At 48.9% G+C, this 26,096-nt stretch overlaps 1 protein-coding gene across 4 annotated transcripts in view; it reads right to left on the reverse strand.

Moving 5' to 3' along the window:
• Window positions 1-26,096, reverse strand: part of Wdr95 (WD40 repeat domain 95) — a 129,458-nt gene that overhangs the window by 10,658 nt on the left and 92,704 nt on the right. Inside the window, exons 16-28 of one of the 4 annotated variants that reach the window (XM_087579520.1) lie at window positions 23,585-23,687; window positions 21,998-22,095; window positions 21,835-21,914; window positions 20,870-20,924; window positions 19,031-19,076; window positions 17,581-17,640; window positions 13,646-13,802; window positions 8,841-8,936; window positions 7,483-7,541; window positions 7,020-7,161; window positions 5,895-5,934; window positions 4,775-4,863; window positions 2,507-2,700 (exon numbers count right to left, since the gene is read on the reverse strand). In XM_087579520.1, the coding sequence (XP_087435646.1) occupies window positions 2,507-2,700; window positions 4,775-4,863; window positions 5,895-5,934; window positions 7,020-7,161; window positions 7,483-7,541; window positions 8,841-8,936; window positions 13,646-13,802; window positions 17,581-17,640; window positions 19,031-19,076; window positions 20,870-20,924; window positions 21,835-21,914; window positions 21,998-22,095; window positions 23,585-23,687 (1,219 nt within the window). Of the gene's footprint in view, window positions 1-2,506; window positions 2,701-4,774; window positions 4,864-5,894; window positions 5,935-7,019; window positions 7,162-7,482; window positions 7,542-8,840; window positions 8,937-13,645; window positions 13,803-17,580; window positions 17,641-19,030; window positions 19,077-20,869; window positions 20,925-21,834; window positions 21,915-21,997; window positions 22,096-23,584; window positions 23,688-26,096 lie in introns of those variants that run through there. The other 3 variants (XM_087579521.1, XM_087579522.1, XR_015634203.1) reach the window with 3 other exon arrangements.

Genomic DNA, 26,096 nt, shown 5'->3' on the forward strand with positions numbered 1-26,096 from the left:
CACTGTGGTCATCCCACGGTACTGGCATCTCCAAGACTGCTGGACGCCCTTGCTGGAACCCGGCTGCACTTTTAACAATAGCCTCTCCTGGGCTCTCTTCACAGACTCCAGCCCTGCTACACACTGCCAAGCCTAGGCTGCTTTCCTCCATGCTTTCCAAATCAGCAAGTGATTCTTACACTACCAAGTTTGGCTGCCAGCATGAGGTGTACAAACTTGGCTGCTTCTGGAACACAGTTTCTGTGTGCTCGCCCTGAGGAAACACATTCCAGAAGATTTCACCTCAAGAATGCTGTCCTCTTTTTAAAATCACAGCTGATTCTTCAGGCCTAGCTAACCGGAACCACAGATTCTCAACTCAGAATAGTAAATGGCGCCGACAGAGTCTTTAAACTTTCCTCGGAAACTTTATAAGCCAGGCCTCATAGTCTTCACTGCTCTCAACATTCTTAGCTTCCAATACTCAATGGCTTTTCAAGCCCAAATTTCCAAAAGTCCTATCCTAATGTTTTCCAAAACACAGTCAGGTCTGTCACAGCAATACCCTACTCCTGGTACCAACTTGTCTTACTTAGAGTTTCTACTGCTGTGATAAAACACAATGACTAAAAGGCAAATTGGAGAAGAAAGGGTTGTTTGACTTACAGTTCCACATTATATTACTGTTCTTCACCAAAGGAAGTCAGGACAGGACTTGAACAGGGCAGGATACTGGAGGCAGGACCTCTTATTAGAGGTCATAAGATGCTGCTTACTGGCTTGCTCTTCATGTGTTGCTTAGTCTGCCTATTTACAGAACCCAGGACCACCAGCCCAGAGGTGTCGCCACCATCAATAGGCTGGGCCCTTCCCTATGAATCACTAATTAAGAAAATGCCCTCCAGGCTTGCCTTACAAACAGATCTCATGGAGTTATTTTCCATTTTCTCAATTGAGGTTCCTTCCTTTTAGCTAGCTTGTGTCAAGTTGACATAATATCAGCCGGGACAGTCCCCCATTGGTGGTGCTGTTTGAGAGTCTTAGGAACTGTGGCCATCTTGAAAGAAGGGTGTCGCTGGGGTGGGCTTTGAGTGGGCTTAAAGACTGGTGACATTTGTAGTGCACTCTCTTGGCTTGGGGCTTGCAGAGCCTCACCCATCTCCATCGATTACTCTCCGAGTTAGTCTTTAGGGTGTGAGCTCTCAGCTTCTGCTCTAGGTGTCACATGACTAGCTACCATATCTCCCTGGTGTGAAGGACCCTTATTCTATACAAGATCAAAATCACCCAGGAAGACTTTGTTCATCCTTGGAGAGCAAGCAGCACACTATAAATTACAGTACCCTGATTTTGTTGCACTGAACATCCTGCCCCCTTCATCCTTCTTCCTGCCTTACCTTTCTCCTTTCTTTCTTTGTCTCCTCTTCCTCCCACTGTGCCCTCCAGAACTCTCCCCACCTCCTCCCCTGGAGCCTGAATTTTGATTTCTCCCTAGATCTGTCTCTGAACTAAGAACTGGCTGGAGCTTTGTCATTATCCTCCCCTCCCATCCCCCCTCATTCTCTTTTCTCTCTTCCCACCTCCGCCTGAGCTTTTGTTTGCTAAATTGCGGGCCTATCAGAATTAATGAACACATTAGAGTTTTCCATATCGAAGGCTAGCTGAAACGACTGTGTTTCTAAATCAGCCAACAGTGCCTGCCACATTCTGAGTCTCCCCAGACTGCCTGCCGCTGTGGTATCTATCATTCAATAACCTTGAGCACAAGACGGCAGAGGAGCTTCAGGTGAGGCAGAAGCTGTTCCCGGGGCACGTGCTTGCCTGGATCCTTTGTTTCTATTTCGAACATCTCTGGGGCTCTAAGCTGGAGTCGGTAGCTGGGTTATACTGGGAGATCTGTATTCTGTGAGGCTGCCAAGAAAAAAAAAAAACAAAAAACCCAAAGACACGACTGTGCTGGCAGAGCAGGTGTCCTGCTTCGAGTTGTGACATATCTGGCAAGCAATAGCTCATGAAATGACCTCCTTCTCCATTCATTAAAGGGCAAGCATTTCTTGGAAATGAATATATTTCATGGGGGCTCTAAATCAAGGTTGCATCTCCCAGGGCCCTCTCCAAATCTGTTGCTCCGACGTTGATTCTCATGGAGTTGGGCATTAAGCCGATCATAGCTTCCTCCCACTTATTAGATGCTTTAAAATGCATCTCAGAATGGGAGGTATGGGCTGAGTGTCCAGGGTCTGCCCGTCTCAGACTCGATACTAGGATTGAGCATGCTGCTATGTCCCAAGGCCAGGGACAGTTGCCTGTCCGTAGGAGAAAAGAGCTCAGAGATCCTTCATCTCACCGATGGATCACATGTGCTCCTGTCCAGATCAGTGCCATTGCCCAGGATGGAGGAGACACATACTCCTCCTGTTGCCTTGGCTCGGCAGATGATGCTTTGAATTCCTTATCCTATGTGTGCATCCTGCCGATCAGCAGAGAACCCACAAAGGAAGCACAAGTGCTTGGTTCAAACGCCCACCTCAAACAGGACCTTCTCCTCTGTCATGTGGCCCTGCTCCTGCCGTCCTCCCGAGCATCCAGCTGGAACATCCGTTTCCAGTACCAGGTGGGTAGGCATGCTCTGAGGGTCTGTTAGAATCTCCAAGGGGACTCTTGGGTGACCCCAGGAGTCAGGAGTGTAAACATCCCAGGGGCGATTCTGCCCAAAGGTCCCTGGGGGAATAAAGAGAAATGAACAAGTATGGTGAAGATCACAGTGGGAAACGGTAACCTGTCTTCTAACCAGAGTGAAGCCTACTGCTAACATGGGTAGACCTCCTTAAGACTGGCAGGGCCGCCTCAGTCCAGATAAGCTATTCCCTGGCTGCTTTATAGCAAACAAATACAGGGCAACTCACCCTTGAAAGAGAATCCCTTAGAAGGCCTCCTACCACATAGGGGCAGGCTACTCAATAATGTATTAAGAACTTGAAAGATAAATTCAACCAGACACAGATCTATTTCAAGAAACACAAGGTACGGGTCAAGACGCCGGAAATGCCGTACGGTCTTTCTGTTGTAATAAATATTGAATAATCCTGCAGAGAGGTTCCTTCCCTCCTTAGACCAGTTATGCTCCCGGATGGAAGGCACACAGAGACTTTATATTTTAATGCTTTAAGCAGCACAGTAGCTGGGCAGTTGCCTATCCTCCGTGCTGTCAGAATCCATTTCCCTCTCGGTAACCCCCAGTTATCACTTTGCTATGTTTCATCTGAGCTGTCCTTGGCTCCAACTAGCCAACATGGCCACATTTTTTTATGCTCAGTTAACCCATGGGTGGTTCTCCTTTCTCTTCCCCTACATGTTCTTTTATCCCACAGCAGCATCTTCTCCTTCCCCATTCATCTAATTTCTTATACTGTTGCTCTATCCCCCTTTTTTCTTTTCAACCCCCTTCCCTTTACCTAAGAAAGAAAGGACAGAGAAGAGGGAAGGAAAGACAGAAATCCCTGAGTCTAAGCTCTCTAGTTTCTTCCCTGCCCAAAATGACAACATTTGCAAACTACCCCTTAAAACAACAATGTATCAGGCTGGAGAGATGGCTCAGAGGTTAAGAGCACTGACTGCTCTTCCAGAGGTCCTGAGTTCAAATCCCAGCAACCACATGGTGGCTCACAACCATCTGTAATAAGATCTGATGCCCTCTTCTGGCGTGTCTGAAGACAGCTACCGTGTACTCATATACATAAAATAAATCTTAAAAAAAAAAAAACAAAAAACCAACAACGTATCTATAATTCATGAAATACCAAAACCAGACACCCCAACTTGAGGGACTGGGATGACAATTTTCTGTGACTGCTTCCTGCTGAACAGGGGGTAAAGAATTCCTTTCTTTTTTTTTTTTTAGTTTTAAATATGGTAGAGGGCTGGAGAGATGGCTCAGTGGTTAAGAGCACTGACTGCTCTTCCAGAGGTCCTGAGTTTAATTCCCAGTGACCACATGGTGGCTCACAACCATCTGTAATGGGATCTGATGCCCTCTTCCGGTGTGTCTGAAGACAGCTACAGTGTACTCATACAAATAAAATAAATAAAAATTCTTTAAATATGAGTAGAAACCCCATGCTATGACTGTTTAATATTTATTACAACATATTGTGCCCAATGTGGGACACCATCTTTCTAAGTAGTGGGTTTGGCTATTCTCATTGCTATGGTCCAAATATGCCAGGCCTTTGCCGGTCACATAGCTGAATGTCTCTACCTGGCTATGATCTTCATGATAAAACAGTTCCTTCCCAAAGTGACAACCCTTGGCCCACTGATTTCAATGAGTTCAAGTATCTTTGATTTGTTTTTCTAGTTTTGAAGATAAAAAACTGATGTTATGGTATAGACCAAATCACAGCCCCCCAAAATGTATATGTTGAAGCCTCAACTCCCCTCCCCCCAGACTACATTTGGAGACAGGGACCCTGGTGAGGAAATTAGCTTTAAATAAGGTCATAAGACCTAATACTATTAGTGTTCCTGTTGTAAGAGACAACAGAGAGCCATCTCCATCATGTGTAGATCAAGAGGCCAGCGCTCTGAAAAGCCAAGCAAATTCCTCATCAGGTCACGTGGGACTACCATTCTGGAGCCAAAGTCTGGAACTCCGAAGAAATAACTTTTCATTAAGCTACCCCGTCTACGCCACTCTGCTGATGGCAGCCTGGACGTACTAACACACTTTACCACAAATGTGTGACTCTGTGCGGCCATGGCTCCCTGGCCCTGAACTGAGCGGAGGCCGTCTTACCTATGTATGCCCCGTCCTTGCTCCACAGGCGTACAGTGCAGTCAAGGGAGGAGGACAGTAAGATGCTATCCCCCTCGATCAGCTCCAGACTAGCAAGATAAAAGGGAGGAGATTTGTCACCTCCCTCTCACACTGTGCTTCTTCCATAATCCCAGCCCCGCCCCCATCCCCACCCCAAGGCATCAAGTGGGGTGAAAATTCCCTCTCTCTCTCTCTCTCTCTCTCTCTCTCTCTCTCTCTCTCTCTCTCTCTCTCTCTCTCTCGGCATTCAGTCCTTTTAAGCCTCAGGTGAATCCAGACCAACTGAGCTCATAAACGTGCAGTAGAACCCCAGGTCAGTGTGCCGTTCTAATTGTTATTGATAACTCCATTAGTTCTGATTAGGACCCAGCTCGCCTCTCTACCCACCCCCCCAATAGTCAAAACAGAGCCCTATCAATGTATTTAATTAACTTTAGCACAATTACTAGAGGATTACCCCTGAACTATTTTTCTATGCTAGACTGGGTATTTCTCAGCTGTACTCCCTAAGTCACCCACTGTTTGAGTCTCAGGGGACTGTGCCTGCCCTCAAGGGAAATTTCTCTGGGCCACATGCTCCTGGTCCAGCCCATCTAAAGGGCCTCTTGATCTCTCCATCTTCTTCTCCTCCCCTCACATTATCCCAGCAGTCCATCCATTGGCAAGGTTCCTACCTGTGATCCCCCTCCCCCACTCCTCCCCCCCACCCCCTCCCCCTCCCCCGCCCCCACCCCTCCCCCCACCCCCCCAGTCTGTTAATCAAAGCTCTGCCTACCTCTCTTCTCCCCAGTAATTGGCTTTAGGTCATTTTTATTTAACCATCAGAGACTAAGATGAGCAACCAGAAGTTGCAACCAGATCCTGGGCGCCAGTATTTAGCGCTAGTATTTACATGGCAGCACCAGCCCAGCCCCCAACATCTCTCCCCCTTTGACTCCAAGAAGGCCACTGCCCTTCTTGTTTCCTCAGGAGCAGAACAGAAATGCAGTTTTCCTCTTCCAGTCAGCTCTCAGGGATTTTGAAAGAACAGATGTGACCAAAACTCAGTTGTTTTCCTTCTTTTATAGGTTACTGAACTCTCCAAAAGGATGGTACTCACGAAGTCACCATGCTGACGTGAGCTCTCCAGGATGTCACCACTAAGTGAAACAAGAGAAAGGAGTCCAGTAAGGATGTGTGTCCAGTTGGAAGTGGCACTGATGTGGTGGTGGGTGGTCTTTCTGCTTCATTTCCCTAAGTGAGCACCAGACCCCACTATGTGGAAGGCTCTCCCCTCCCCCATGCCAGGTCAGAAAGTGTATGAAATCGGACCAATGGAACATGCTTACACAATGATGACTTTCCTCTGTGAATTTTATTTTGAGTGTCTATGTACATGGTGTGCTGGCGTGTTTGCGAGTGTGTGGGCACAGATACACAGACGTAAAGAGTGGAGGTTGATACTGGCTGTCTCTCCACTTCATTAACTGAGGCAGGGTCTCCTGCTGAACATGGCGGTCATTGATGAGTCTAATGGCTAGACAGCTTGCCCAGGGGGATCCTCGGTCTCTGACTGCTGAGTGCTGGGATTATATTATGGCCACCAATCTTCTCCTAGGAGATGGGGACACGTGTGTGTGTGTGTGTGTGTGTGTGTGTGTGTGTGTGTGTGTGTGTGTGTGTGTGTGTTCTGCACCTGGCTTTTACATGAACACTGGAAGTACAAACTCCAGTCCTCATGTAGTCTCTCTCTCTCTCTCTCTCTCTCTCTCTCTCTCTCTCTGATAAACAGCCTGCTGTTGCACGATCTTGCAAGTAAATCTCTGGGCACAGTTGTCATTTCCTTTGCCAAGTCTCTACAAGTAGAACGGCCATGTGTAGCATTAGACACAGGTTGTCCGTGTGTCCCTCAGAAGCCAGCGAGCAATCACCCCGTTTGGCGCTAACGGATGCCCCTTTCCCGCGCCTTCACTGACATCAAATGTTTTCAGAAAACTATGTTTCTGTGATTCTACTTCCCAAGAGCTTTAAGAGTAAACCCTTGGGGTTGGGGATTTAGCTCAGCGGTAGAGCGCTTGCCTATCGAGCGCAAGGCCCTGGGTTCGGTCCCCAGCTCCGAAAAAAAGAAAAGAAAAAAAAAAAAGTAAACCCTTGCAGTGGGACAATTTAATTTTCCCACAAGAGCATCTCACAAGAGCCAAAGTAATCTTATCTAGGGTTTAACACAAAGAAATTCACTGCGTACTGTTGGGAGGCTGCAGCTCTGCTCCCCAGAGGCCATACTCCTGGATGTCATAGACATATATAAATCCATGCTGGTCAGCCAGGTAGGCGACAGTGTCTCCTGATGTCACCACGATGCCACTCACCTGCGCTTTTTCTCTGGCCTGAGAAATAGCAAAGGCAAAGATAATAAGGTAACTCTGGTGGTGTTGGCACAGGCCTTCAATCCTAGCACTCAAGAAGCAGAGGCAGGTGGATCTCTGTGAGTTCAAGGCCAACCTGGTCTATACAGCAAGTTCCAGAGCAGCCATGGCTATGCAAAGAAACCCTGTCTCAAAAAACAAAACAAAGCAAAAGAAATAAAACCAGGAACTCACCCTCAGCCACTTAGAAAGGTCAGGACGATATAAAGCAGAGAATTGGAACCTAGTGGACAATCCTGATGTGTCAGGGAGCAAAGTTACCCATTTGTTCCCCCAACTTACCGGAGTGAAGTTTGCAATGAGGCCAGACCCACTAAAGAGCTTCCAGAAACTGACAGAACCTGGGTAAGAGGGAGGCGGTAAGGAGTGTGCTGAACCCAGCCACCCAAGGACTGAATATGTGCTGGGCCGACTCTATGGTCTCACACCAGGGGCAAACATTTTTCCCTTATTTGGTTCATTTCCTTCCGTTAGCATTGTAAAACCATATTGGGGATCGGTTTTGACCTTGATGACTTGGCGGGTTCTCCTCCACTAATCAGGGTGACCTTGGCAGAGGAGGGTACCAACTGTACAACATGTGCTGTGCTGAGAATTAATGTCTCCCAGTGTGTGTGTGTGTGTGTGTGTGTGTGTGTGTGTGTGTGTGTGTGTGTGTGTACCGGCCTAGTGGCCTCAATTCTTGCCTGTGGTTTGCATGTAGATTCACTAGCAGGCTTCTGTGAAGTGAGGAACCCCAAGCAGATAGATCTTGGGATAGCTGCAGAGCCCTGCTCTTCTTTGGGGGGAGGGGACATATGCACCCACAACCCTCGGGTAAAGCAGACAGAATGCGGATGGGTCCTGAAGGAGTCCAAGACAGCTGAGCTTCCTCCCCCCAGCCCCCAACAGCGCCTGATGTCAAAAGACCTGCAGGGTGGGACTGAGACAAGGAGAAGACAGCCCCGCTCACCAGCGACAACCAACCAAACACCCTGGGACCAAATATATACAGCTTAGCCTTGGCCGCTACTGGGACAGCATTGCCACTGCCTTTGTGATTTTACTAAAACTCCTAGAGTATCTGGGACCTGGATCTGGGCCCACTCGTTACAGTTGAAGCTTGGAGGTCATGTTCCTGGGTTAGTGTCTCTAGCTTGTTCATCGCCCCTGCTGAGCCCCCACTTCCTTCTCCTTAGGATTTGCCAGCTCCACGTTGACCTCAGCAGCCTGCTACCTCTTCACTATGTGACCCTTTGGCCTTTCTTTGGTTCCTCTACCTGTGGCTGCCTAAACCAGTTTCCCTTGACGTGTGCTTTTCTGTTTGGCCCAATTGAATGGTGTCCTGGTGGGCCTCGAAGTCTCTTCCTGAGGTCAGTCTCCCTTGAAGGTGGCCTAGGCTCAGCAGGCTGTAGGAACAGCAGGGCGGAGAGACTTGATTTGGAGAAAGATGGGCTGGCATCCTGGCTACATGGCTGCCCTCCTGTAGGATGGGCTGTGGTTGGAGCAGATCGGAGTGTTAACCTGGGATCTGTAAGGCTGGCGATGAAATAGCAGAGGACGATTGTGCTACTTATACTTAGGGGCTTGGGGGTGGGGTGGGGTAGGGGCTTCCTCACCCATCCTGGGATGAGCTTATCTTAGAAGTTAAGAGGCCTCACCTCCGGGCCCATTGCTGATGAGGGAAGCAGCTGTTGAATCCAACTTCGTCAGCCGTGTCTTTAGGAAGGTGAGTCGGGAAACACTTCTGTCTGGGCCTAGAAGTTAAAGGCAAGACTGTTGGCTTGTTTTCACAATCTCCCTGCCTGGACCCATCGATCTCTCTGTCTCTGTCTCTGTCTCTGTCTCTGTCTCTGTCTCTGTCTCTGTCTCTGTCTCTGTCTCTGTCTCTGTCTCTGTCTCTGTCTCTGTCTCCCCTCTCCCTCCTGGCCTCTCTGTCTCTTGCTCCCCTCCACCCCTGCGCATGCGCATGTGTGCTTCTCTCTGTCTCCGCGCACCCTCCCTCCTCGCGCAGGCGCACACGTTTGCGCCTCTATCTTTTTCTCACTTGCTCACTCTCCTTCTCTTTCTCCAGCACACATCAGCTCTCTCTCACACATGTAGCGGCCCCAGCAGCATTTGGAAAGCAAACAGAAGAAGGCAGTCTCCTTGACTAAGAACCCAGCCAGGGATAGAAAGATGATGGCTCTAGCAGCCTATGGACGCTCTGAACCGCTGTCTCCAACCCTGGGACTTGGACCTCCGAGACGAGGAGTGGGAATGTGGTATGAGCTACAGAAAGAGGCTGAGAAATCTGAGAAACCCAGGCAGCATAAACAGCCAAGCCCCTGGGGTGAGGGTAGGCATCACAGCCCCCAGAGTTCTCCTGGTTGAGCAACTTTTATTTAACCTTTAGTTAAACACACACCTTCACCCATACAGTGGTAGGCTGCTGCCAGAAGGGGAGATTCCCAGTTGCTTAAATGGGAAGATTTGTTCAAGACCTAAAGATCGACATACCTTTTTGTTTACTTTTCATTTACATCTAAGCCTGTCTGTGACCCTCCCTGCCCCCCTCGGGTCGTTAACCAACATTGGTCCATGGGGGCAAATGAAGCAGAGACGATGAAAGGGAACTGGGGATGAGGTGGGGTGTCAGGGGTGGGGTGTTCCGAAGCCCTGTGAGTATGTATGGTAATGACAATACACCAGGACCAGCTTTGGGGAGACGGATCAACTTTATTTGGGCGTGAATCAAGGGTTACATAGTTTGGGGGACAGGGGTAGGGACGTCCAGGGTGGGCAAAGGTCATTGGCTGAATGCTAAGGTACTGAGTGACCTCATTAAATGGGAAGGCATTCCAGGGGTGTCCGGTGCTGGGCGAATGGGTTCTCATCTGGAAAACGTTGAACCTGTAATCTTCACCAAGGCTGTGTGACATTCTGTATGTAGAGGTATGTGTGTGGATGGGGTGGGGCAGGGTGGGGTAGGGTGGGGTGGGCTTGTTCGAGCTCCCCAGATAGGGTCAGAGAAAAATAAGCCCTATTGGTAAAGGAAGTCTGCCATTTTGTATGGAGCCCAGAAGGCAACGGTAGACTTGGACCTCAATCAGCAGGGCAACACTTGACTTATGAATAGGGCCACACGCCAAGTGTAGGGCAAACAGCAGCACAGACCCAAAACTAAGCTAACGAAAACTCCCAGGCCACCGACAAAAGTGTGTTCAGGAAGGAACAGAGCCAGGGAAGGTGTCTCGCGCGGACTGCGTTCGCATTGACTCTGGGAAGACGGCCTAGGCAGAGAAGACTCGGTAGAGGAGGCAGCCATCAAACCTGGCCTCGGTGGACACTGCGAATTCCCAAATCAATGAGCCCAGCTCTACATCCCTAAGTCCCATCATCTGCCAGCGTTTGGGACTCTTTGTCCCTAGTCCCCTGGTGTCTAGTAGTAAGTGAAACTCAAGAGCCACAAAGAATACTGTGGAAAGGGAGTCTGGGAAAAGCGAGGTCCTTTCGTGACCCTCCCTGAGCCAAGCTGGGGTGGGGGCCTCAGAGAAGAAATGGCAGCTCGATGCAAATAAGGGGCTCTTAGGCACCAAATGCTTGTGGCCGCCAGCATTCAATGTAAGGATATTAGGAAGTGGTCTCTGAGAGGTCCTAAAGGTGACCTCGCTGTTTAGCCCACGGGTGGCTACAGAGGCACAAAAGTGTGTCGACCTCTTTCTTACTCATGCAGGGTAGGAGTATGCCCCCCCTGTACCTCTGCAACACCTCAGCTATGCCCATCTGTCACGTGGAGATGACCTTCTCTTTCACGGTGGAGACCACACGAGTCTCTTATATAGCCTCGCTGTGAAGACTGAAGGGATTAATGACCCCACAGTGCCAATCTCAAAGTTGCACAGCCCATGGCAGCTGTTAACCAAAAGCCCAGTTTAATTCTCAAGTGTCAGGTGCCTGCTGACGTAAGCAGGCAGACACTGCCTATCTCTTGGGGTCAGTGTGAGCAGTAGATAAAACAAGCTTATGGGAAAATGGCTGGCGACAGAGCTAACCAATGGATAGCGATGGCTTTCCTCTATCAACCTACTCCGACTCAGATGGGCCGACTTTCCTGAACTCTGGCCTGCTTGGGATCCCCTGGTTTCTTTCTCTCACAGTGAAATTCTTTGTGATGTGGAAGAGGAATCAACAGTCCCCTTCAGGCTGAAGAAATGGAGCCGAAACATTCATGAATCGGCCGAATAAAGACTTCACTCTGTCCAGTTTTGCAAACCCTTTTCCGAAGAGAACTGTGGTTCTGAATGAAAGATGGCGTCCTCTTCAGCAAGCCCGTGTGAGAAAGACCACTGGGCTTTGGTGTGACTATCAAGAAAGAGCCAGGCTGTTCCTTCATGGAAGGGTGGACAAACCATGTGTGCATGTGCCTGTGTACCCATGCCTTTGTGTGTGGGCATGAGAGACGCCAAGTGCATGTGTGTGTGTGTGTGTGTGTGTGTGTGTGTGTGTGTGTGTGTGTGTGTGAAAATCCGCCTTTCGGAAGTGTTGCTGCAGTGATGGCTGGATTTGTATTTCTGTAACAAAAGGGATTCTCAAAAAGAGACTGCTTCCAGTCTACAGTCCTTGTGGGTTCTGCATCAGAATTGCTTTCTGAAGTGTTAGCCTCACATCCTAAGCCAGTGACTTTAATTTCATTTTAATGGCAAAGAAACAAAACTTCCGGAATGGAACGAATGCCATTTCTTTCTCCCAGAAGATTAAAAACAACAAACACAAACAAAAAGGAACAGTTTGGTGTTCTCAGAGAGAGAGAGAGAGAGCTTCGGAGAATAATTTTTTTAAACAAGTGGAGAAGTGAGGACCAGAAGCTGACTTGGTGATGGATGAGTCGGGTCAGAATTCCACTCTGACCTCTAAGTTGCCACAGGCTTCACCATCTATCCCCTCTAGGTGGCACTCAAGCCGACCACGTGACTTAGCCATTATTGTTATTATTTTTTGTAACTCGATAGGTACCCAAACCTTGTCTCTGCATTAGGACCAGAAGCCCTAAGATCTTATACCTCTGACGTCACGTATCAGAGTGTTATGCACCTGGGAACAGGTCAGAAGTATTTTCTGACTAAATGATTCAGAGCTTCTGTGTTTGTTTTGTTTTGTCTTGTTTTTAAATGCCTAGAGCAAGGGATCTAATCTCCTTCACTCATGGCTTGCTTAAGATTTGTGAGTTGGGCCTCAGGAAATGAAAGACCTTTCTAATTTTATGCCCAAACAACCAACATTCTGTGTCATCTCGGTTGGTATTCTGTCTAAGCTCCACCCCCACAGTCACCTGGCAGGAGGCAGGTATGCTCCGCCCCACAGTTGCCTGGCAACAGCCACTGTGCCTGACTATAAAGGGGGCTGCTTGCCCCTCCTCCCCCTCTTACCCACTCTTGCTCTTTGTTCTTCGCTGCTCTTGGCCCTTCCCAGTCCCCCCACCTCCATGTGCCCATGGCCGGCCTCCTTTCAGCTCTTCAACTCTTCTCTTATTAGACCTCTTCATGTGGAACCATGGTGTCTGGGCGTCTTCTGTCATAGGCCAGATTTAAAACCTAACATTGGTGCCGAAACTCGGGATCGAACCAGGAACCCTAACAATCTCCTTTCCTGTGGCTTCAGAGCAGACAGCTGATCTTTGGAAGGATGGGCTTGGCTCGGTAGGTGGGTCAGGGAAGGGAGGAAGCGTATTTGCCAATTGGCTATAGCCAGTTTCCCAACCCTGCACACCCAGCAGTAAAACCGGAAACATCTCAACTTGTGCCTTGTTTGCCCTGCATGGTTACTAAGAGGTTCGCTAAGCACTGGACCAGGCACACTTCACGGGTACACCATCATCATTTTGACGACAAAAGAAAGGAAGCCATGCTCCTGGGCAGACAGAGAGGACCCAGAAGAAACGGAGCCAGCTTTCCCCCAAAGAGTGGCGAGTGGGGGTGAAGTTTTGCAGTTGAATACTCAAGTAGTAAGGATGGATTGAGGTTGGAGATCTGTTGGTCGTGGGCCACCAGAGGAGGGGGAGGAAGTGAATAGCATGGAGAACTTCCAGTCGGATGAGACACTGAGGGGATGCTGTGTGGGCTGAGCTGGCGGGTAGAAGATGAGTGTGGCAAGTGGATGAAAGGGAAGGAAGGAGTTACCAGTACAATCGGGGGTCTCACCGGGCATCCTTCAGGTTGGGAGCAGATAAAGACTTCAAAGATACTGAGATAGACTTCTATGATCAGGAATGGGGGGCTGGGCTTTTACGCGTTTAACCTCTTGCTCAGCTTTGAGGGAGGGGGATGGACAGGGACGGCCATGACAGATACATGACAGGGACGGGAAGTTGGGGAGGATGGACATGACACAAGACCAGTCCCTCCCAAGCAGGTTGTGGTCCAGAACGGAGACGACTCCTTTAATGAGGGTCTGTGTACAGAGGCTGTGGAACCTGCCCCTTACCTACCTTCTCTAGGGTCCATGGGGCTGGGAGTGTTCAGCTTGCAGTACATGTGACCTGAGATGACATTCCAAACTATTATCTCCCCATCGTAACTGGAGGTGGCCAGAAGGAAAGGGGGGCACTGAGCCACACAGAGAATGTCCTCCTTGTGCCCATGGTTCTAAGAAAGAAAGACAGAGCTGAGGAACCAGATCCCAAGTCTGTGGGTCACGGGCCACCAGTGGAGGTGGAGGACAGGGATGGTGTGGGAGCCTGAGAGCTTCCAGTGGATGAGACGCTGAGGGGATGCTGGGGGAGATGACTTGGTGGCTGGGTGGAAGATGCGTGCGGTAGGGATGCCACATTTAGGGATAATTGCAACTTAGGATAAATCCCAAACTTAGCAGGTTGTTGACAAGCTGTTCCTGAAAGAGCCAGGTTGGGGTCAATCTAAGGCCAGTGGGAAAATTCTACCGCAAACCTCCAAGCACAAAGACCCCCCCCCCCTTCCAGGGAGTAGTTAGTTCCTGGAGCAACTGCAAACCAAACTGTCAAACAAAGCTACCTGTGACTCCCAACCGACCTCCCCTTGACTCCCAACCATCCACTCTGGAAAGTCCAGAATGGTCCACTGATCACGAGTCGGCTTGGAGGTCACTTTGCCCCGTCATAATACCCTGCCCAGTTACCAATTGTTTGAATTCTGCCCCAATTGTCTGCAAGGTATATAAGTCCCTGTCAGAGTCTGCTCCGAGTCGTCTCCCCTTGGAGTGGGAGGACCCCGGCGTGTTGGAATTAAACTCCTCTTGTTTTTGCATCGATCACTGCCTCTGTGAGTGTCATTCAAGAGGTCCCAGAAGAGGTTCAACACGGACCTCACATTCCCTCTCAGGCTACACGTGGGACAAGGGAACTAAGCTATGGTCTGAGGAGATTTGGTTTCCTGTAGAGAGAATATCTTATGTATTGTATGGCTGCATTGCCTGCCAATTAAAAAGCCTATGGCCTATGACTTAGGTAGGAAATGGAAGGTAGGACATCCGGAAGTGAAAAGAATTCTGGGAGAGACCCAGGTAAGGGAAAATCCACCCAGGAAAATACAAGGAGATAGACACATGGTATCCAAGCACAGGTAACCAGTCACACAGCAGAATGTAGGTTAAAATAATTGGGTTATTTTAGTTATGATCCAATCAGAGTAGAGCCAAGCTATCTATGGATATATTTTGAATCTGAGTCTTATTTCTAGAAGCATGGGTCTGGGAGAAAGAACTGAGCCTAACCTCTACCGTTTCCCACCAGTCGGAAACCCACATACCAGAGTAGAGTGCACCCACCTGCCCTCCACTGAGGCACAAATGTGAATGGGAATTGAAGCTATGGGCTTCTCTCAAGAGGAGGCACTTTGCCCAGGTGCCTCTGCTGCAGACAACAACCTGAACCTGGTGTGTGGAGACCAGAGCTGCAGAGTTCAGAGGTCCCTGGCGATGAGCATTTACATTTCTCGTGTGGGCGATTACTATGTAATGACGATTGCTCTCTCCGCCATATTAAAATATCCCACCCTTGTCTTCATGAGCTTGCCAGAGAGCATCCCTTGAGAACTTGGCTTGAATTGCCAAAGAGACTCTGTCTGCTCTTGGATTTTATTGTGAGACTATTGGGAAAGCAAAGACTGATAGATATCGCCTTCCCATGATCCTCTACTGCCAGATGTCCTACCCCCACTGTAGAATAATGTTTTCTTTCCTATTCTGGACTGCATGTTTGAGTCCCCAAAATTCACATGTCAGAACCCCAACCCAGTGATTCTCATCCTGTGGGTCGTGACCCCTTTGGGGTTGGGGGGGCAGTGTCAAACGACTCTCTCACCAGAGTTACACATCAGATATTTAAATTATGATTCATAACAGTAACAAAATTACAGAGGAACTGTACTGAAGGTCCTACAGCTTTAGAAATGTTGAGAACCATTAAGCCGAAGTAAGGCAACAGTATTTAGAGAGGTTATTGGTGTCACATAGATCATGAGCATGTGGTCCGTGTCGGGATTAGTGTCTATACAAGAACAGGAAGAGGCACACAGTTCCTGTTTGCTCTGCTATGCGGAGACAAAGCAAAGAGAGGCTGACAGTGGCTAGCTTTCTATCTGAAGGCCAGAAAGGGAGCCCTCACCAGGACCTGGCCTCAGGACCTGAAACGGGGGTGGGGTGGGTGGGTGAGTGGAGGGTGGGAGAGGGGGGCTAAGGTGGGGGGAAGAGAAGGGGAGGGGGAGGGGAGATAGAATTTTGTTGTTTAGGCTTTGTAGGGTGTGCTTTCTGTTAAGGCAACTCATTAGCATATCTGCCCTCCTACTTCTAAGATGCTGGCTCATCAGACTCTCCACAGTCCTTCCAAAAGACACGCTCCTGTGCCTCTGCACTGTGCTCCTGCAGCCCTTCTGCTCACAGTGAAGGTCGTCTTTCCCTTCCTAAAGAACCCCTAGTGATCTTTCGATTGCCGGGATTCTGCTTGTGTCCTCACCTGCCTGTGAACTTCTTAAGAGTCGCATTCGTCTCTTCTGCGCCTGCCTACTAAGCACATGAGTATGCCAGTGCTCGAAAAAGACGTGTGCACGCTGGAATACTAAATGTTTATGCCCTCCACTGACCTAAGCTGATAGCCAGACGCCATGGCTCCCCTGGGAAACCTTGCATATGACTTCGTTATTTCCCTTGGTGCTTGGCGAAACTGCAAGCTCTGTGAAGAAGGCAAGACCATGTCAGAGCTTGCTTATTACAATTGGAACTCCCGTAAACAACACATATTTGGTCCACAAGAGGCATTTAGTAGAAGCTGAATGAATGAAAACATATTACGGGGTAATTATTATGAAATGGGCTCTGGACAAGGTCTTCCAGACCACAGAGGAGGTCAGATGAGGACTGGCTACGTGGACATACTGGTTAAATTCATGTCAACTTGACACAAGCTAGAGTTATCAGAGGGAAGGGACCCTCAATTGATTAAATGCCTCTATAAGATCAAGCCGTAGGCAAGCCTGTAAGGCATTTTCTTAATTAGTGATTGATGGGGGACAGCCAAGCCCATTGTGTATGGGGCCACCCCTGGAATGGTGGTCCTGGGTTCTATGAGAAAGCAGGCTGAGCAAGCCATCAGGAGCAAGCCAGTAAGCAGCACCCCTCCACGGCCTCTGCATCAACGCCTGCCTCCAGGATCCTGCTTTGGGTTCCTGTCCTGACTTCCTTTGATGATGAACTGTGAAGCAGAAGCATAAACTGAATAAACCCTTTCCTCCCCGAGTTTCTTTGTGTTTCATGACAGCTATAGGAGCCCTAACTCAGGTAATGGAGTTTGTATTTTAGCGACATGTGCCCTGTGGAATATTGGTAGGGTACAGAATAGCTGGTCCTATGACAGGCAGCTGGGTGGGGTGACCTTAGTTTCTGTATTTTGTGTCTTAATGCCTTGGCATGTAAACAGTTTTGAAGGATGTCATTCATCCCTGAGAAACTGTAGGGAGCTGGGGATATTCTGATCCCTGACAAGCATTGGGCCTCTAACAAGCCACACAGAGTCAGGAATGCCATGATATCACGAATACAATTTGGCTTACCAAGAAGGAACAGGTAAGGAAAACTTTGATTAAAAAACACTCCTTCCCCACCTTGAGGTTCCTGCACCCGGGGACTCCCCAGCTGGACTCAAGGAGCGCGGCTTGAACTCCGCCCCTCTGGCCCCACACCTCAACTTGAACATGGGGCCATCACATCACCTCTTCCAGAGAGAAGGCAGCTGCCTGGACCGTGTACTACTCAGGCAGGAGTCTGGCGGTCAGTAGCAGAGGCTTCAGAGAAACTGAGCATGCGTGGCAGGCTCAGGACGTGCAGGGGAGCCTTTAGCGTGAAGGAGGTCTTCACTGTGTGCTACTTTGGGCCAGACAGTGGGCTGGGGCTCACCAGGTCATCCTGCCAGTGGGGCTGAGGCTTCCGGAAGTGATGAAAATCACGAGGAATGTCCTGTATACAAAGCCAAACAGGACCCATTGTGCAAGCCATTAAATGAGCTGCCAACACATTTGCGACGTCAGAAGAGAAGGTGTTGGCACATTTCATAACCCTACCCCTCACCCCACCACTGATGCAGATTTTTGAAATGTCAAAGCAAATTCCCCAAGTGCCAGTGGGAATGAAAAGCAATCCTCTCCTGACGTCTGGGTAATTGCATTTCGGCAAATCATATGTCAACTGACAAGTTCTTCTTGGATCCACCGCATAGCTTTGCCTTTATAATAAGACCCAGGGCTGTTTCAAGGGCTAAACCGACGCCATCAGCCCGGGAAGTTGTAATACCAAAGGACAGATTCAGTGCTGAAATTTCCCAGGTAGTCTTCCCTCAAATCACTTTTGGGATGCGAGGCTTAAGCTGTGAAATACAGTGAACTTTGAAATGAATAAGGAGAACGGCCAGTGTTTAAAGACGTTAGGAAACGCAGGAACACCCAGCAGAGCAAGCAGGGCAATAGAAAGTCACAGGTAGATTTAAAACTTAGTTTGGGGGTGCTACTTTAAACTTCTGTCTCCTAATCCCCTCCATAAAGAGGGATTTCATGTCTGCAGAGACGTTTATCGGTGGCCTTTTATTGCCTCTTTCTGATTGGAGCCGCTCTAGGATGCTTTAAAGACAGGTCAGGAGGAATGAAGAAAGTAAAAGCCTTTCATACTCCTCTACCATCCGCCTCCCGGCTCAGCGTAGCCTCCCACTTGGACTTAGGTCTTTGTAAGTAGGCTGGGGAGGAGGGGCAAGGAGGAGCTGGGGGCGGGGAAGCCGGAAGGTGTGAGTCAGGAATAGAACTCAAGACCTGCACAACCTCCAGCTCCTAGGAACCCAGAGGCTCTGGAAGCTCTCCTAGCTGGTACACCTTTTTTTTCGGAGCTGGGGACCGAACCCAGGGCCTTGTGCTTGCTAGGCAAGCGCTCTACCACTGAGCTAAATCCCCAACCCTGCTGGTACATCTTCTAAAGGGGAATTTTTGGAAGACACTGAGAGGAAAGTCTTTAGAAAAGAGGAGAGGAAAGAATAAGGAGAAATAAAGGGACTCCTGTGTGTGTCACTTGCTTTATTCCAGGCAGCAAAAACATGCTTGAATCTATTTTTAAAGAAGAAGTAGGATACTGGAGGGGTGGCTCAGAGGTTAAGAGCACTGGCTGCTCTTTCAGAAAACCTGAGTTCTGTTCTCAGAGATCTGGCGGCGGTGTACACCTGCACTCACATGCACCACCCCCCCTTCCCCAACCTCCACATAATTACAAAAACAAAACAAATACATCTAAACAATGAGATGGAGGGAGGAGAGTCCATTGGAGAGGAGGGCTTTTGAAATGTCTTCATTTGTTACATTGTACTTACAAAATACACGTTTATTCTTCGGTCCCATCCAACAGCTATGACACACCTAAGACAACAACAAAAAAAGATACATTTATAACACTCTAGCTTGGGTTTGTTATTAACTTTATGGTTTAACCCTGCCTTATCCACAGGATTAAAAGAAAGGATAGGAAACTTTCTGATGCTTATGGAGAACAACGGGAAATGACAAATCAGGGTCAGCCTTTAAAGCACCGGGAGCCAGGAACAGCCACCCCTTAAGTCTGAGTTCTACAGATCCTTTGAAAGCAGCTGCCTTGGGGCAGGCGGGGGCCGGGTGGGGGAAGTGGAGTGGGGAGATTTACTTGATCTTCAGAGCCTGTCTGAACTATCCAGCCAAGGCTACTCACAGAAATAACCTAAGGATTGCTTCTCTCTCTTAAAGGGTATTTGGGGAGGAGTTACAGTATTTTTGCTCCACTTTGTGATTTGTTACTTTGGCATTTAAAAAATAGTTATTATTATTATTATTATTATTATTATTATTATTATATGAATATGAGCTGTTTTGCCTGCATTTATGTTTGTGCACCTGGTGCCTGTGGAGTCCAGGAGGTGTCAGATACCCGGATCTGGAGTTACAGATGTCCGTGAGCACTATGTGGTGCTGGGAATTGAACCTAAGTCCTCTGCAAGAGCAGTCAGTGCTCCTAACCGCTAAGTCATCTCTCCAGCCCTGCTGATTTTTTTCTAGTTAATAAATCACTTGGTGGTTATTGGTATTCTGTCTAAGCTCCACCCCCACAGCTACCTGGCAACAGCCAGGTACGCTCTGCCCCCCAGTTGCTTGGCAACAGCCAGCTGTGCCTGGCTATAAAGGGGGCTGCTTGCCCCCTCCTCTCCCTCTTGCTCTCTTTTTGATCTTCTCTGCTCTGGTGCCCTCTTCCGTGCATCTTCCCTTTTGTCCCTTTTCTGCCCATTCCCCTCCCCCCTCTTCCCTCCATGTGCCCATGACTGGCCTCCTTCTTCCCTCCCCTACTCTTCTTCTCTCATTAAACCTTCCCACGTGGAACCATGTTGGCTTGGTGTGTTCTGTCTGGATGGAGGCTGAGATTTAAACCTCAACAGTGGGGAGATAGCTTTCTAAACAGTTATCCCAATGTGCAGAGATTTCCTTCAGTCCTCTGGCAGGGCCTAGCTGCCTAAATTACCTCCCAGAAACATCCGGGATCCCCAAATACTTCTACACATTTTATTCTGGAAAATTCTCTTCACTGTCATTATGGCCATCAGATCCCAAACAGCTAAGATGTTGAAGTTTTAGTTGCCATGTGGTGGTGACTGGATTAAAGGGTGCTAACTTATCTATGGGTTAGCACACTGACGGATCCATAGCTGACTGTGCTGCTAAGGGGTGGGATTCAGGCCCTCAGCAATTAAGAGCACTGACCCACTGACCGTTCTTGCAGAGGACCCAGTTTTGGTTCCCTAACACCCTTATCCGGTGGCTCCCAACTGTAACTCCAGTTCCGGGGCGTCTTATACCCTCTGACTTCCAGGGACTCCTGCACACATGTGAACTCATGTAGGCAGACGTGCACACACATAATAAAGAAGTAAATATTTCAATGCGGAAAGAGAGGCGGGTCTTGGTGGGAGGAAGTGGGCCGCCAGGGATGTGTATGCCCTTGAAAGCTGTGTCTAGTCCTTGGCTTTTTGATCTCTCTCTCTTTTCTTCATGACCTGAGCAGCTCTTCTCTGCCATTGCCCTTCTAACCATGACGTCCCCATCTTGCCACAGGCTGAGGTCTCGAGGCATTTTTTTTCTCACAATGATGAAAAGCTAGCTAACACACCACCAGGCTGGATGGAACTCACCCGTTTCGGTTCACCTCCATGTAGGTACAGTCGCAGACTTCATTTTGATTTTCATCTAGAAATACATTATCATCTTATGTCAAGCAATTTCTTTACTAACTCTCGCTCAAATCAGCTCTCAAGGGTTGCCCTAATGTGTCAGAATAGACTTTGTTGTTTACTCGCTAGACACCTGTTCCATTAAAGCACCGTTTGCTTATGACCACCTTCTCCCTCTGATTCTGCCCTTGATCTGCTACAGGAAGCGGCTTGGCTTCTCTGGATAGGACCCGGTATGTGGCACACGACACAGAGTGAGTGGACGGGCAGATGGTCAAAGCAGGTGCGAGGGTGAGGCTCATGAATTTAGCTTCGCGTCTCTTCCACCTTGACTTTATTTCTTCCCTTTTAAAAGGTGAAGAATATGCTCTTTACCTGCTCTGTTGGCCTTCTACAGGCCAGAATCAAGGTATTTTTTTTAAACCAAGATTAGACATAGCAAATAAATGAGTAGCTTTGGAGTAGGTGAGATTTTATATCTATATATCTAAGTATCTATATATCTATACTTACATTGTGCATATATATTGTCTTTATTTTATATGCATTGGTGTTTTGCCTGCATGCATGTCTGTTTGAGGGTGTCAGACCTTGGAATTAAAAACAGGTGTGAGCTGCCATGTGGGTGCTGGGAATTGAACCCGGGTCCTCTGGAAGAGCAGACAGTGCTCTTCACTGCTGAGCCATCTCTCCATCCCCAGGTGAGATTTGTAATAAGAGACTTGCGTTTAATTTGTGTGGTTGTATCTCCAAGAAATGTAAGTCCAGAAACATTAAATACCATGAAATAGAGAGAAAGGGGGTAGAGTGACGTCATACACCTGGGAGGCTCGATCTTACTTGATTCATTTTCCATTTATGATAAACGCACAATCGCGCATCCGCACTCTATGGGGACCACTTGCTGGAGTCCCCACCTCACTTGCCGTGCTGAAGGGTGTGCAGACAGTGTCCATTATTGTAGCTCCATATTTTCAGATCGCCATCTCTTCCCCCAGTAACAAGCCTAGGAACCAGATTGTACCACTAGGATGACAGGACTCAGGTCACCCTGCTGAGGGGCTCGTGCACACCAGAGAAAGGCTGTACCTTCTTCCGCTGGAGTCAAAGGCCAGACAGGTGATGCCAGCATTGCCAATAAATTCAGACACCCATCTTCCCGTTTCGAGGTCCCACACTTTCACTACCTGTATCAAAGTTGAAAGAAAGATGGCTTAGGGATAATGAACATCAAATGAAAGGAAATTTGCTTTTAGAAGTCTAGTGACGTAAATATCAAAGATGACGGTATAGGGGAGCAGGAGAGGACCAGGGATCCAGCCCCTAGCACCTGCATGGCAGCTTGTAGCCATCTGTAACTCCAGTTCTAAGGGATCCAGCACCCTCATCTGGCCTCTGCAGACAGTACAATAACTCGCGTACAGGCAGGCCAAACACCCAAACACACTACGTAAAAATAAATAAATCTTAAAGATAAGCGTTTGCCTAGGAACTATCTGTACTCACACACAAGCTGGCTTCCTCGAACCTATCCATCGGCTTAGCACAGCCATAGGAAATTGCCAGACAGATCTCTTAAACAACAGAGATGTTTTGTTTCACAGTCTGGAGGTTCAAAGTCCAGAATCAGGGTGTTGGTGGGTGTGACAGTGTTAAGCATCAACTTGACAAGATCTAGAATCCCCAGGGAGGGGCGTCTCAGTGAGGGCTTCTCTAGATCGGGCTGGCCTGCAGGCAGCCTCGGCAGGGATTTTCTTAAGCTTGGGTGAACTGTGGTAGGAAGACCCAGCCTCAGTGTGAGAGGCACAGTTGAGTGAGGAGCTAAGCTCATGCTTCTGGGCCCTGGATGCAGTGTGACCTTAGCTCACACTTCTGGGCCCTGGATGCAGTGTGACCTGAGCTCACACTTCTGGACCATGGATGCTGTGTGACCTGAACTCACACTTGTGGGCTGTGGATGGAGCGCGAGTGACCTCGGTTGATGCTTCTGGACTGTACATGCGTGATGCCCAGTTGTCTGCAGCTTCGGCCCTGTTGACTTCCTGGTGGCAACAGTAGACCGTAACTTGGAACATAAACTCAAATAAACCCTTGGGCCCAGCAGTTTCATTGGATATTTGATTGACGCCGTGGCGGTGGGATTCATTTCCTGTGCTGTCTACAGTTCCATTCCTATGACCTTCCTCAGCACAGTTGATTCCCTTCCTGCAATGACTCTATTTCATGCCCAACCCGTGAGCAGCCTTTGAATGAGAATCCTCCGCCAGGAGTCCAATATCCTCTGTCTTAATGGCTGAAGTCAGTTACCAACCACCCCGGGGAGGGTTTCTCAGCCTGCTCTCAAGGTCTTCTGAGCAGACGGTAGAGTAGTGTTTCAACCAGTTAATGAGAAGTATTTGCTGTACGACACACGAGATAATCACAAGAATATAATACTCTCAGAACGGATGTTCCTTCCATAGAGCTCATACTGAGAGCCGCTGGAGAAACGCCAGGCACTTCCACTTGTCTCTAAGCAAAGATTGTCCAAACAGTACAGGGTCATTAACAGAGCGGAACTGAACGTCCACCCCACTGTTGGTTTCTAGGAACAGAACACACTGCTCAGCTTTAATGGGAAGATGGAGAGGCCAGGCTACCTCACAGACACGTCATTGCTAAGGACTGGACACTTACAGAGGCTTCGCAGCAGCTGACCACTTGCCTGAAGGCTGGGTTGTACCTGCAGCACACCACGGGCTCTTGGTGGGAACGCAGCAGGTGGGGCTCTGGGACAGATCTAGTTCAGGAGAAACAGAGACAACAGACACTTGTGGTGACTGCTTGCCAGGTGACCCAGGGGTGGGGGGAGTATCCGCTGTTCCGCTACACAGTGGCCAGCAGGGAAGAAAGGCTTTGGATTCATACGATGGATCCAGGACCCTGGGAAATTTGCCTAACTGCTTAAAATCCCACTCTCTAATCTGCGATATGGGGGTAGTGATTCCTTTTACAGGGTTGTAACAGGGCGGGCTGGCTGGTTTTTATGTCAGGTTGACACAGGCTACAGTCACCAGAGAGGTGGGAGAGTCAATTGAGAAAACGCCTCCTTAAGATCTGGTTGTAGGCAAGCCTGTTGGGCATTGATGAGGAAGGACCCAGTCTACAGCAGGTGGTGCCATCCGTGGGCTGGTAGTTCTGGGTGCTATAAAAAAAGCAGGTTGAGCATGCCATGTGGAGCAAGCCAGTCACCAACACCCCTGCATGGCCTCTGCATCAACTCCGGCCTCCAGGTTCCTGCCCTGTTTGGATTCCTGTCCTGATTCCTTCAATGATGAACAGTGCTGTGGATGCACAAGCCAAATAAACCCTTCCCTCCCCAACTTGCTTCGGCTGTGGCATTTCATCACAGCCATAGACATGGGGATTAAATAGGAAAAGCTATGTGGGCATCTTCTCAGAATAGTACACGTGATTGACACATAAGACACGCTCAGAACACACGTGACTGGCGCGTGATGAGGTGTAATGACTACTAAAGAGGGAAGCGGAGGGGCTGGGGATTTAGCTCAGTGGTAGAGCGCTTACCTAGGAAGCGCAAGGCCCTGGGTTCAGTCCCCAGCTCCGAAAAAAAAAAGAACCAAAAAAAAAAAAAAAAAAAAAAAAAAGAGGGAAGCGGAGAGCATGCACCTCCAATTGATTGATTGATTGATTGATTGAGACAGGCTCTCCTGTAGCTCAGGCTGAACTCAAACTCGAGATCCTTCTGAGATTCCATCTCCTGAGCAATAATGGGATCATGGGTGTGTGCCACCACAAGCGGCCATGCATCGCCTTGTAAGGGCAGAGGAGTGTGATTGGATAGTTCATAGAATGATCTAGAGCGATGAGAATTCAGATCTCCTCCCAAGCAAATGTAAACAAATGAGTACGCTATGAATCTTTCTGCCCCAAAGGCATCACTTCTCAGTGACTGCAGGGGTGAGGGCAGTAGGCCCCGGGCTGTGGCGCGCAGGGGTACCCAGGTGCAAAGGGCACGTCAGAGCAATCGGAGCCTGATTCGTACTCTGCCTCTGGGAATCCAGCACTCAGCAGCCACTTGAGCCCGTTGGCCTCATTTCCTCATCTGCAAAATACAACCCCTTGTGGGGATGTGAGGAATAATTAGGAGGAAATGCATATAAATATCCGCATGTGGTGGACGTAATACTGAGCATTAATTCCACGTGTGCTCTCCCTGCCACCTCCCTCTTCATTGTTCATTGTTCTGCAGTGAATCCTCAGGCTCGGCCTCCCACAGATCTGCAGCCTCAGCTCTCCAAGAACGAGCAGCCTGTCCCTGGGTTTGAAGAGGTGATGTTGGGGTCTGGGGCAGGCAGGAGGAAGCAGGAAGTCCAAAGAAAGGAGGAACCAAGGAAAAGGAGAAAAAACTCTGGGTTTGGCTGCCCGGTCTGGTCTGATCCTTTCCCCCAGATGCTGGGGGAGGAGTTAGGCTTTGCAAATGAGGGCCCAGGTAACTCTGGGTTGCACAACTCCCGAGTGACAGCAGGGATGGGGTGGGCTAGGACAGGAGACAGGATCTGGCACCTAATTGTTAGCACTAGAGATTGAGAATGTGTTTGCCATGAGGCAGAATTTCCAGTCACTGCATTCCAAAAGGAATCAATCAAGTGAGCTGTTTGTTCTACACAACTCCATCATGCAGAACAAACAGGAGTTTGATTGGCAGAAGCTTCCACTTCCAGCGGGCTGCTTTGGCATCCTGAGTGAAGCCCTCAAGCTCTCTGAAGAGCCTGGCTACACCAGTCATTCCGTTGCGCCTCCATTTGAGTTTTCCGAGCAGTTCTAGCTGGCCGCATGGCTTCACCGAGATTAGAAAGGGAGTGGGTGGCTAAGACCAAGGTCACACCCGAGGCTGCGAAATGTGCTTGTTTTTCCCGTGAGGTTAATTTTAAAGATATTTGTAATTATGTGTAAGCACATATCTGCGTGTGGGCTTAGGCACGTGCGTATAGCTGACTGTAAGGGCCAGAGGTGTCAGGCCTTCTAGAAGTACAGTCACAGGCAGTAGTGAGCTGCCCGATGTACGAGAAACTGAGCTGGAGCCTCTGCAAGAGCAGGAAGTTCTCTTGACCACTGAGCCATCTCCAGGTCCCCTGAAATGGACTCCTGACACGAAGTTTGACCTCTGAGTACAGCAGATGAATTA

Source organism: Rattus norvegicus, chromosome 12 (genome assembly GCF_021556685.1).
Source record: "Rattus norvegicus strain SHRSP/BbbUtx chromosome 12, alternate assembly SHRSP_T2T, whole genome shotgun sequence".
Lineage (NCBI taxonomy): Eukaryota > Metazoa > Chordata > Mammalia > Rodentia > Muridae > Rattus > Rattus norvegicus.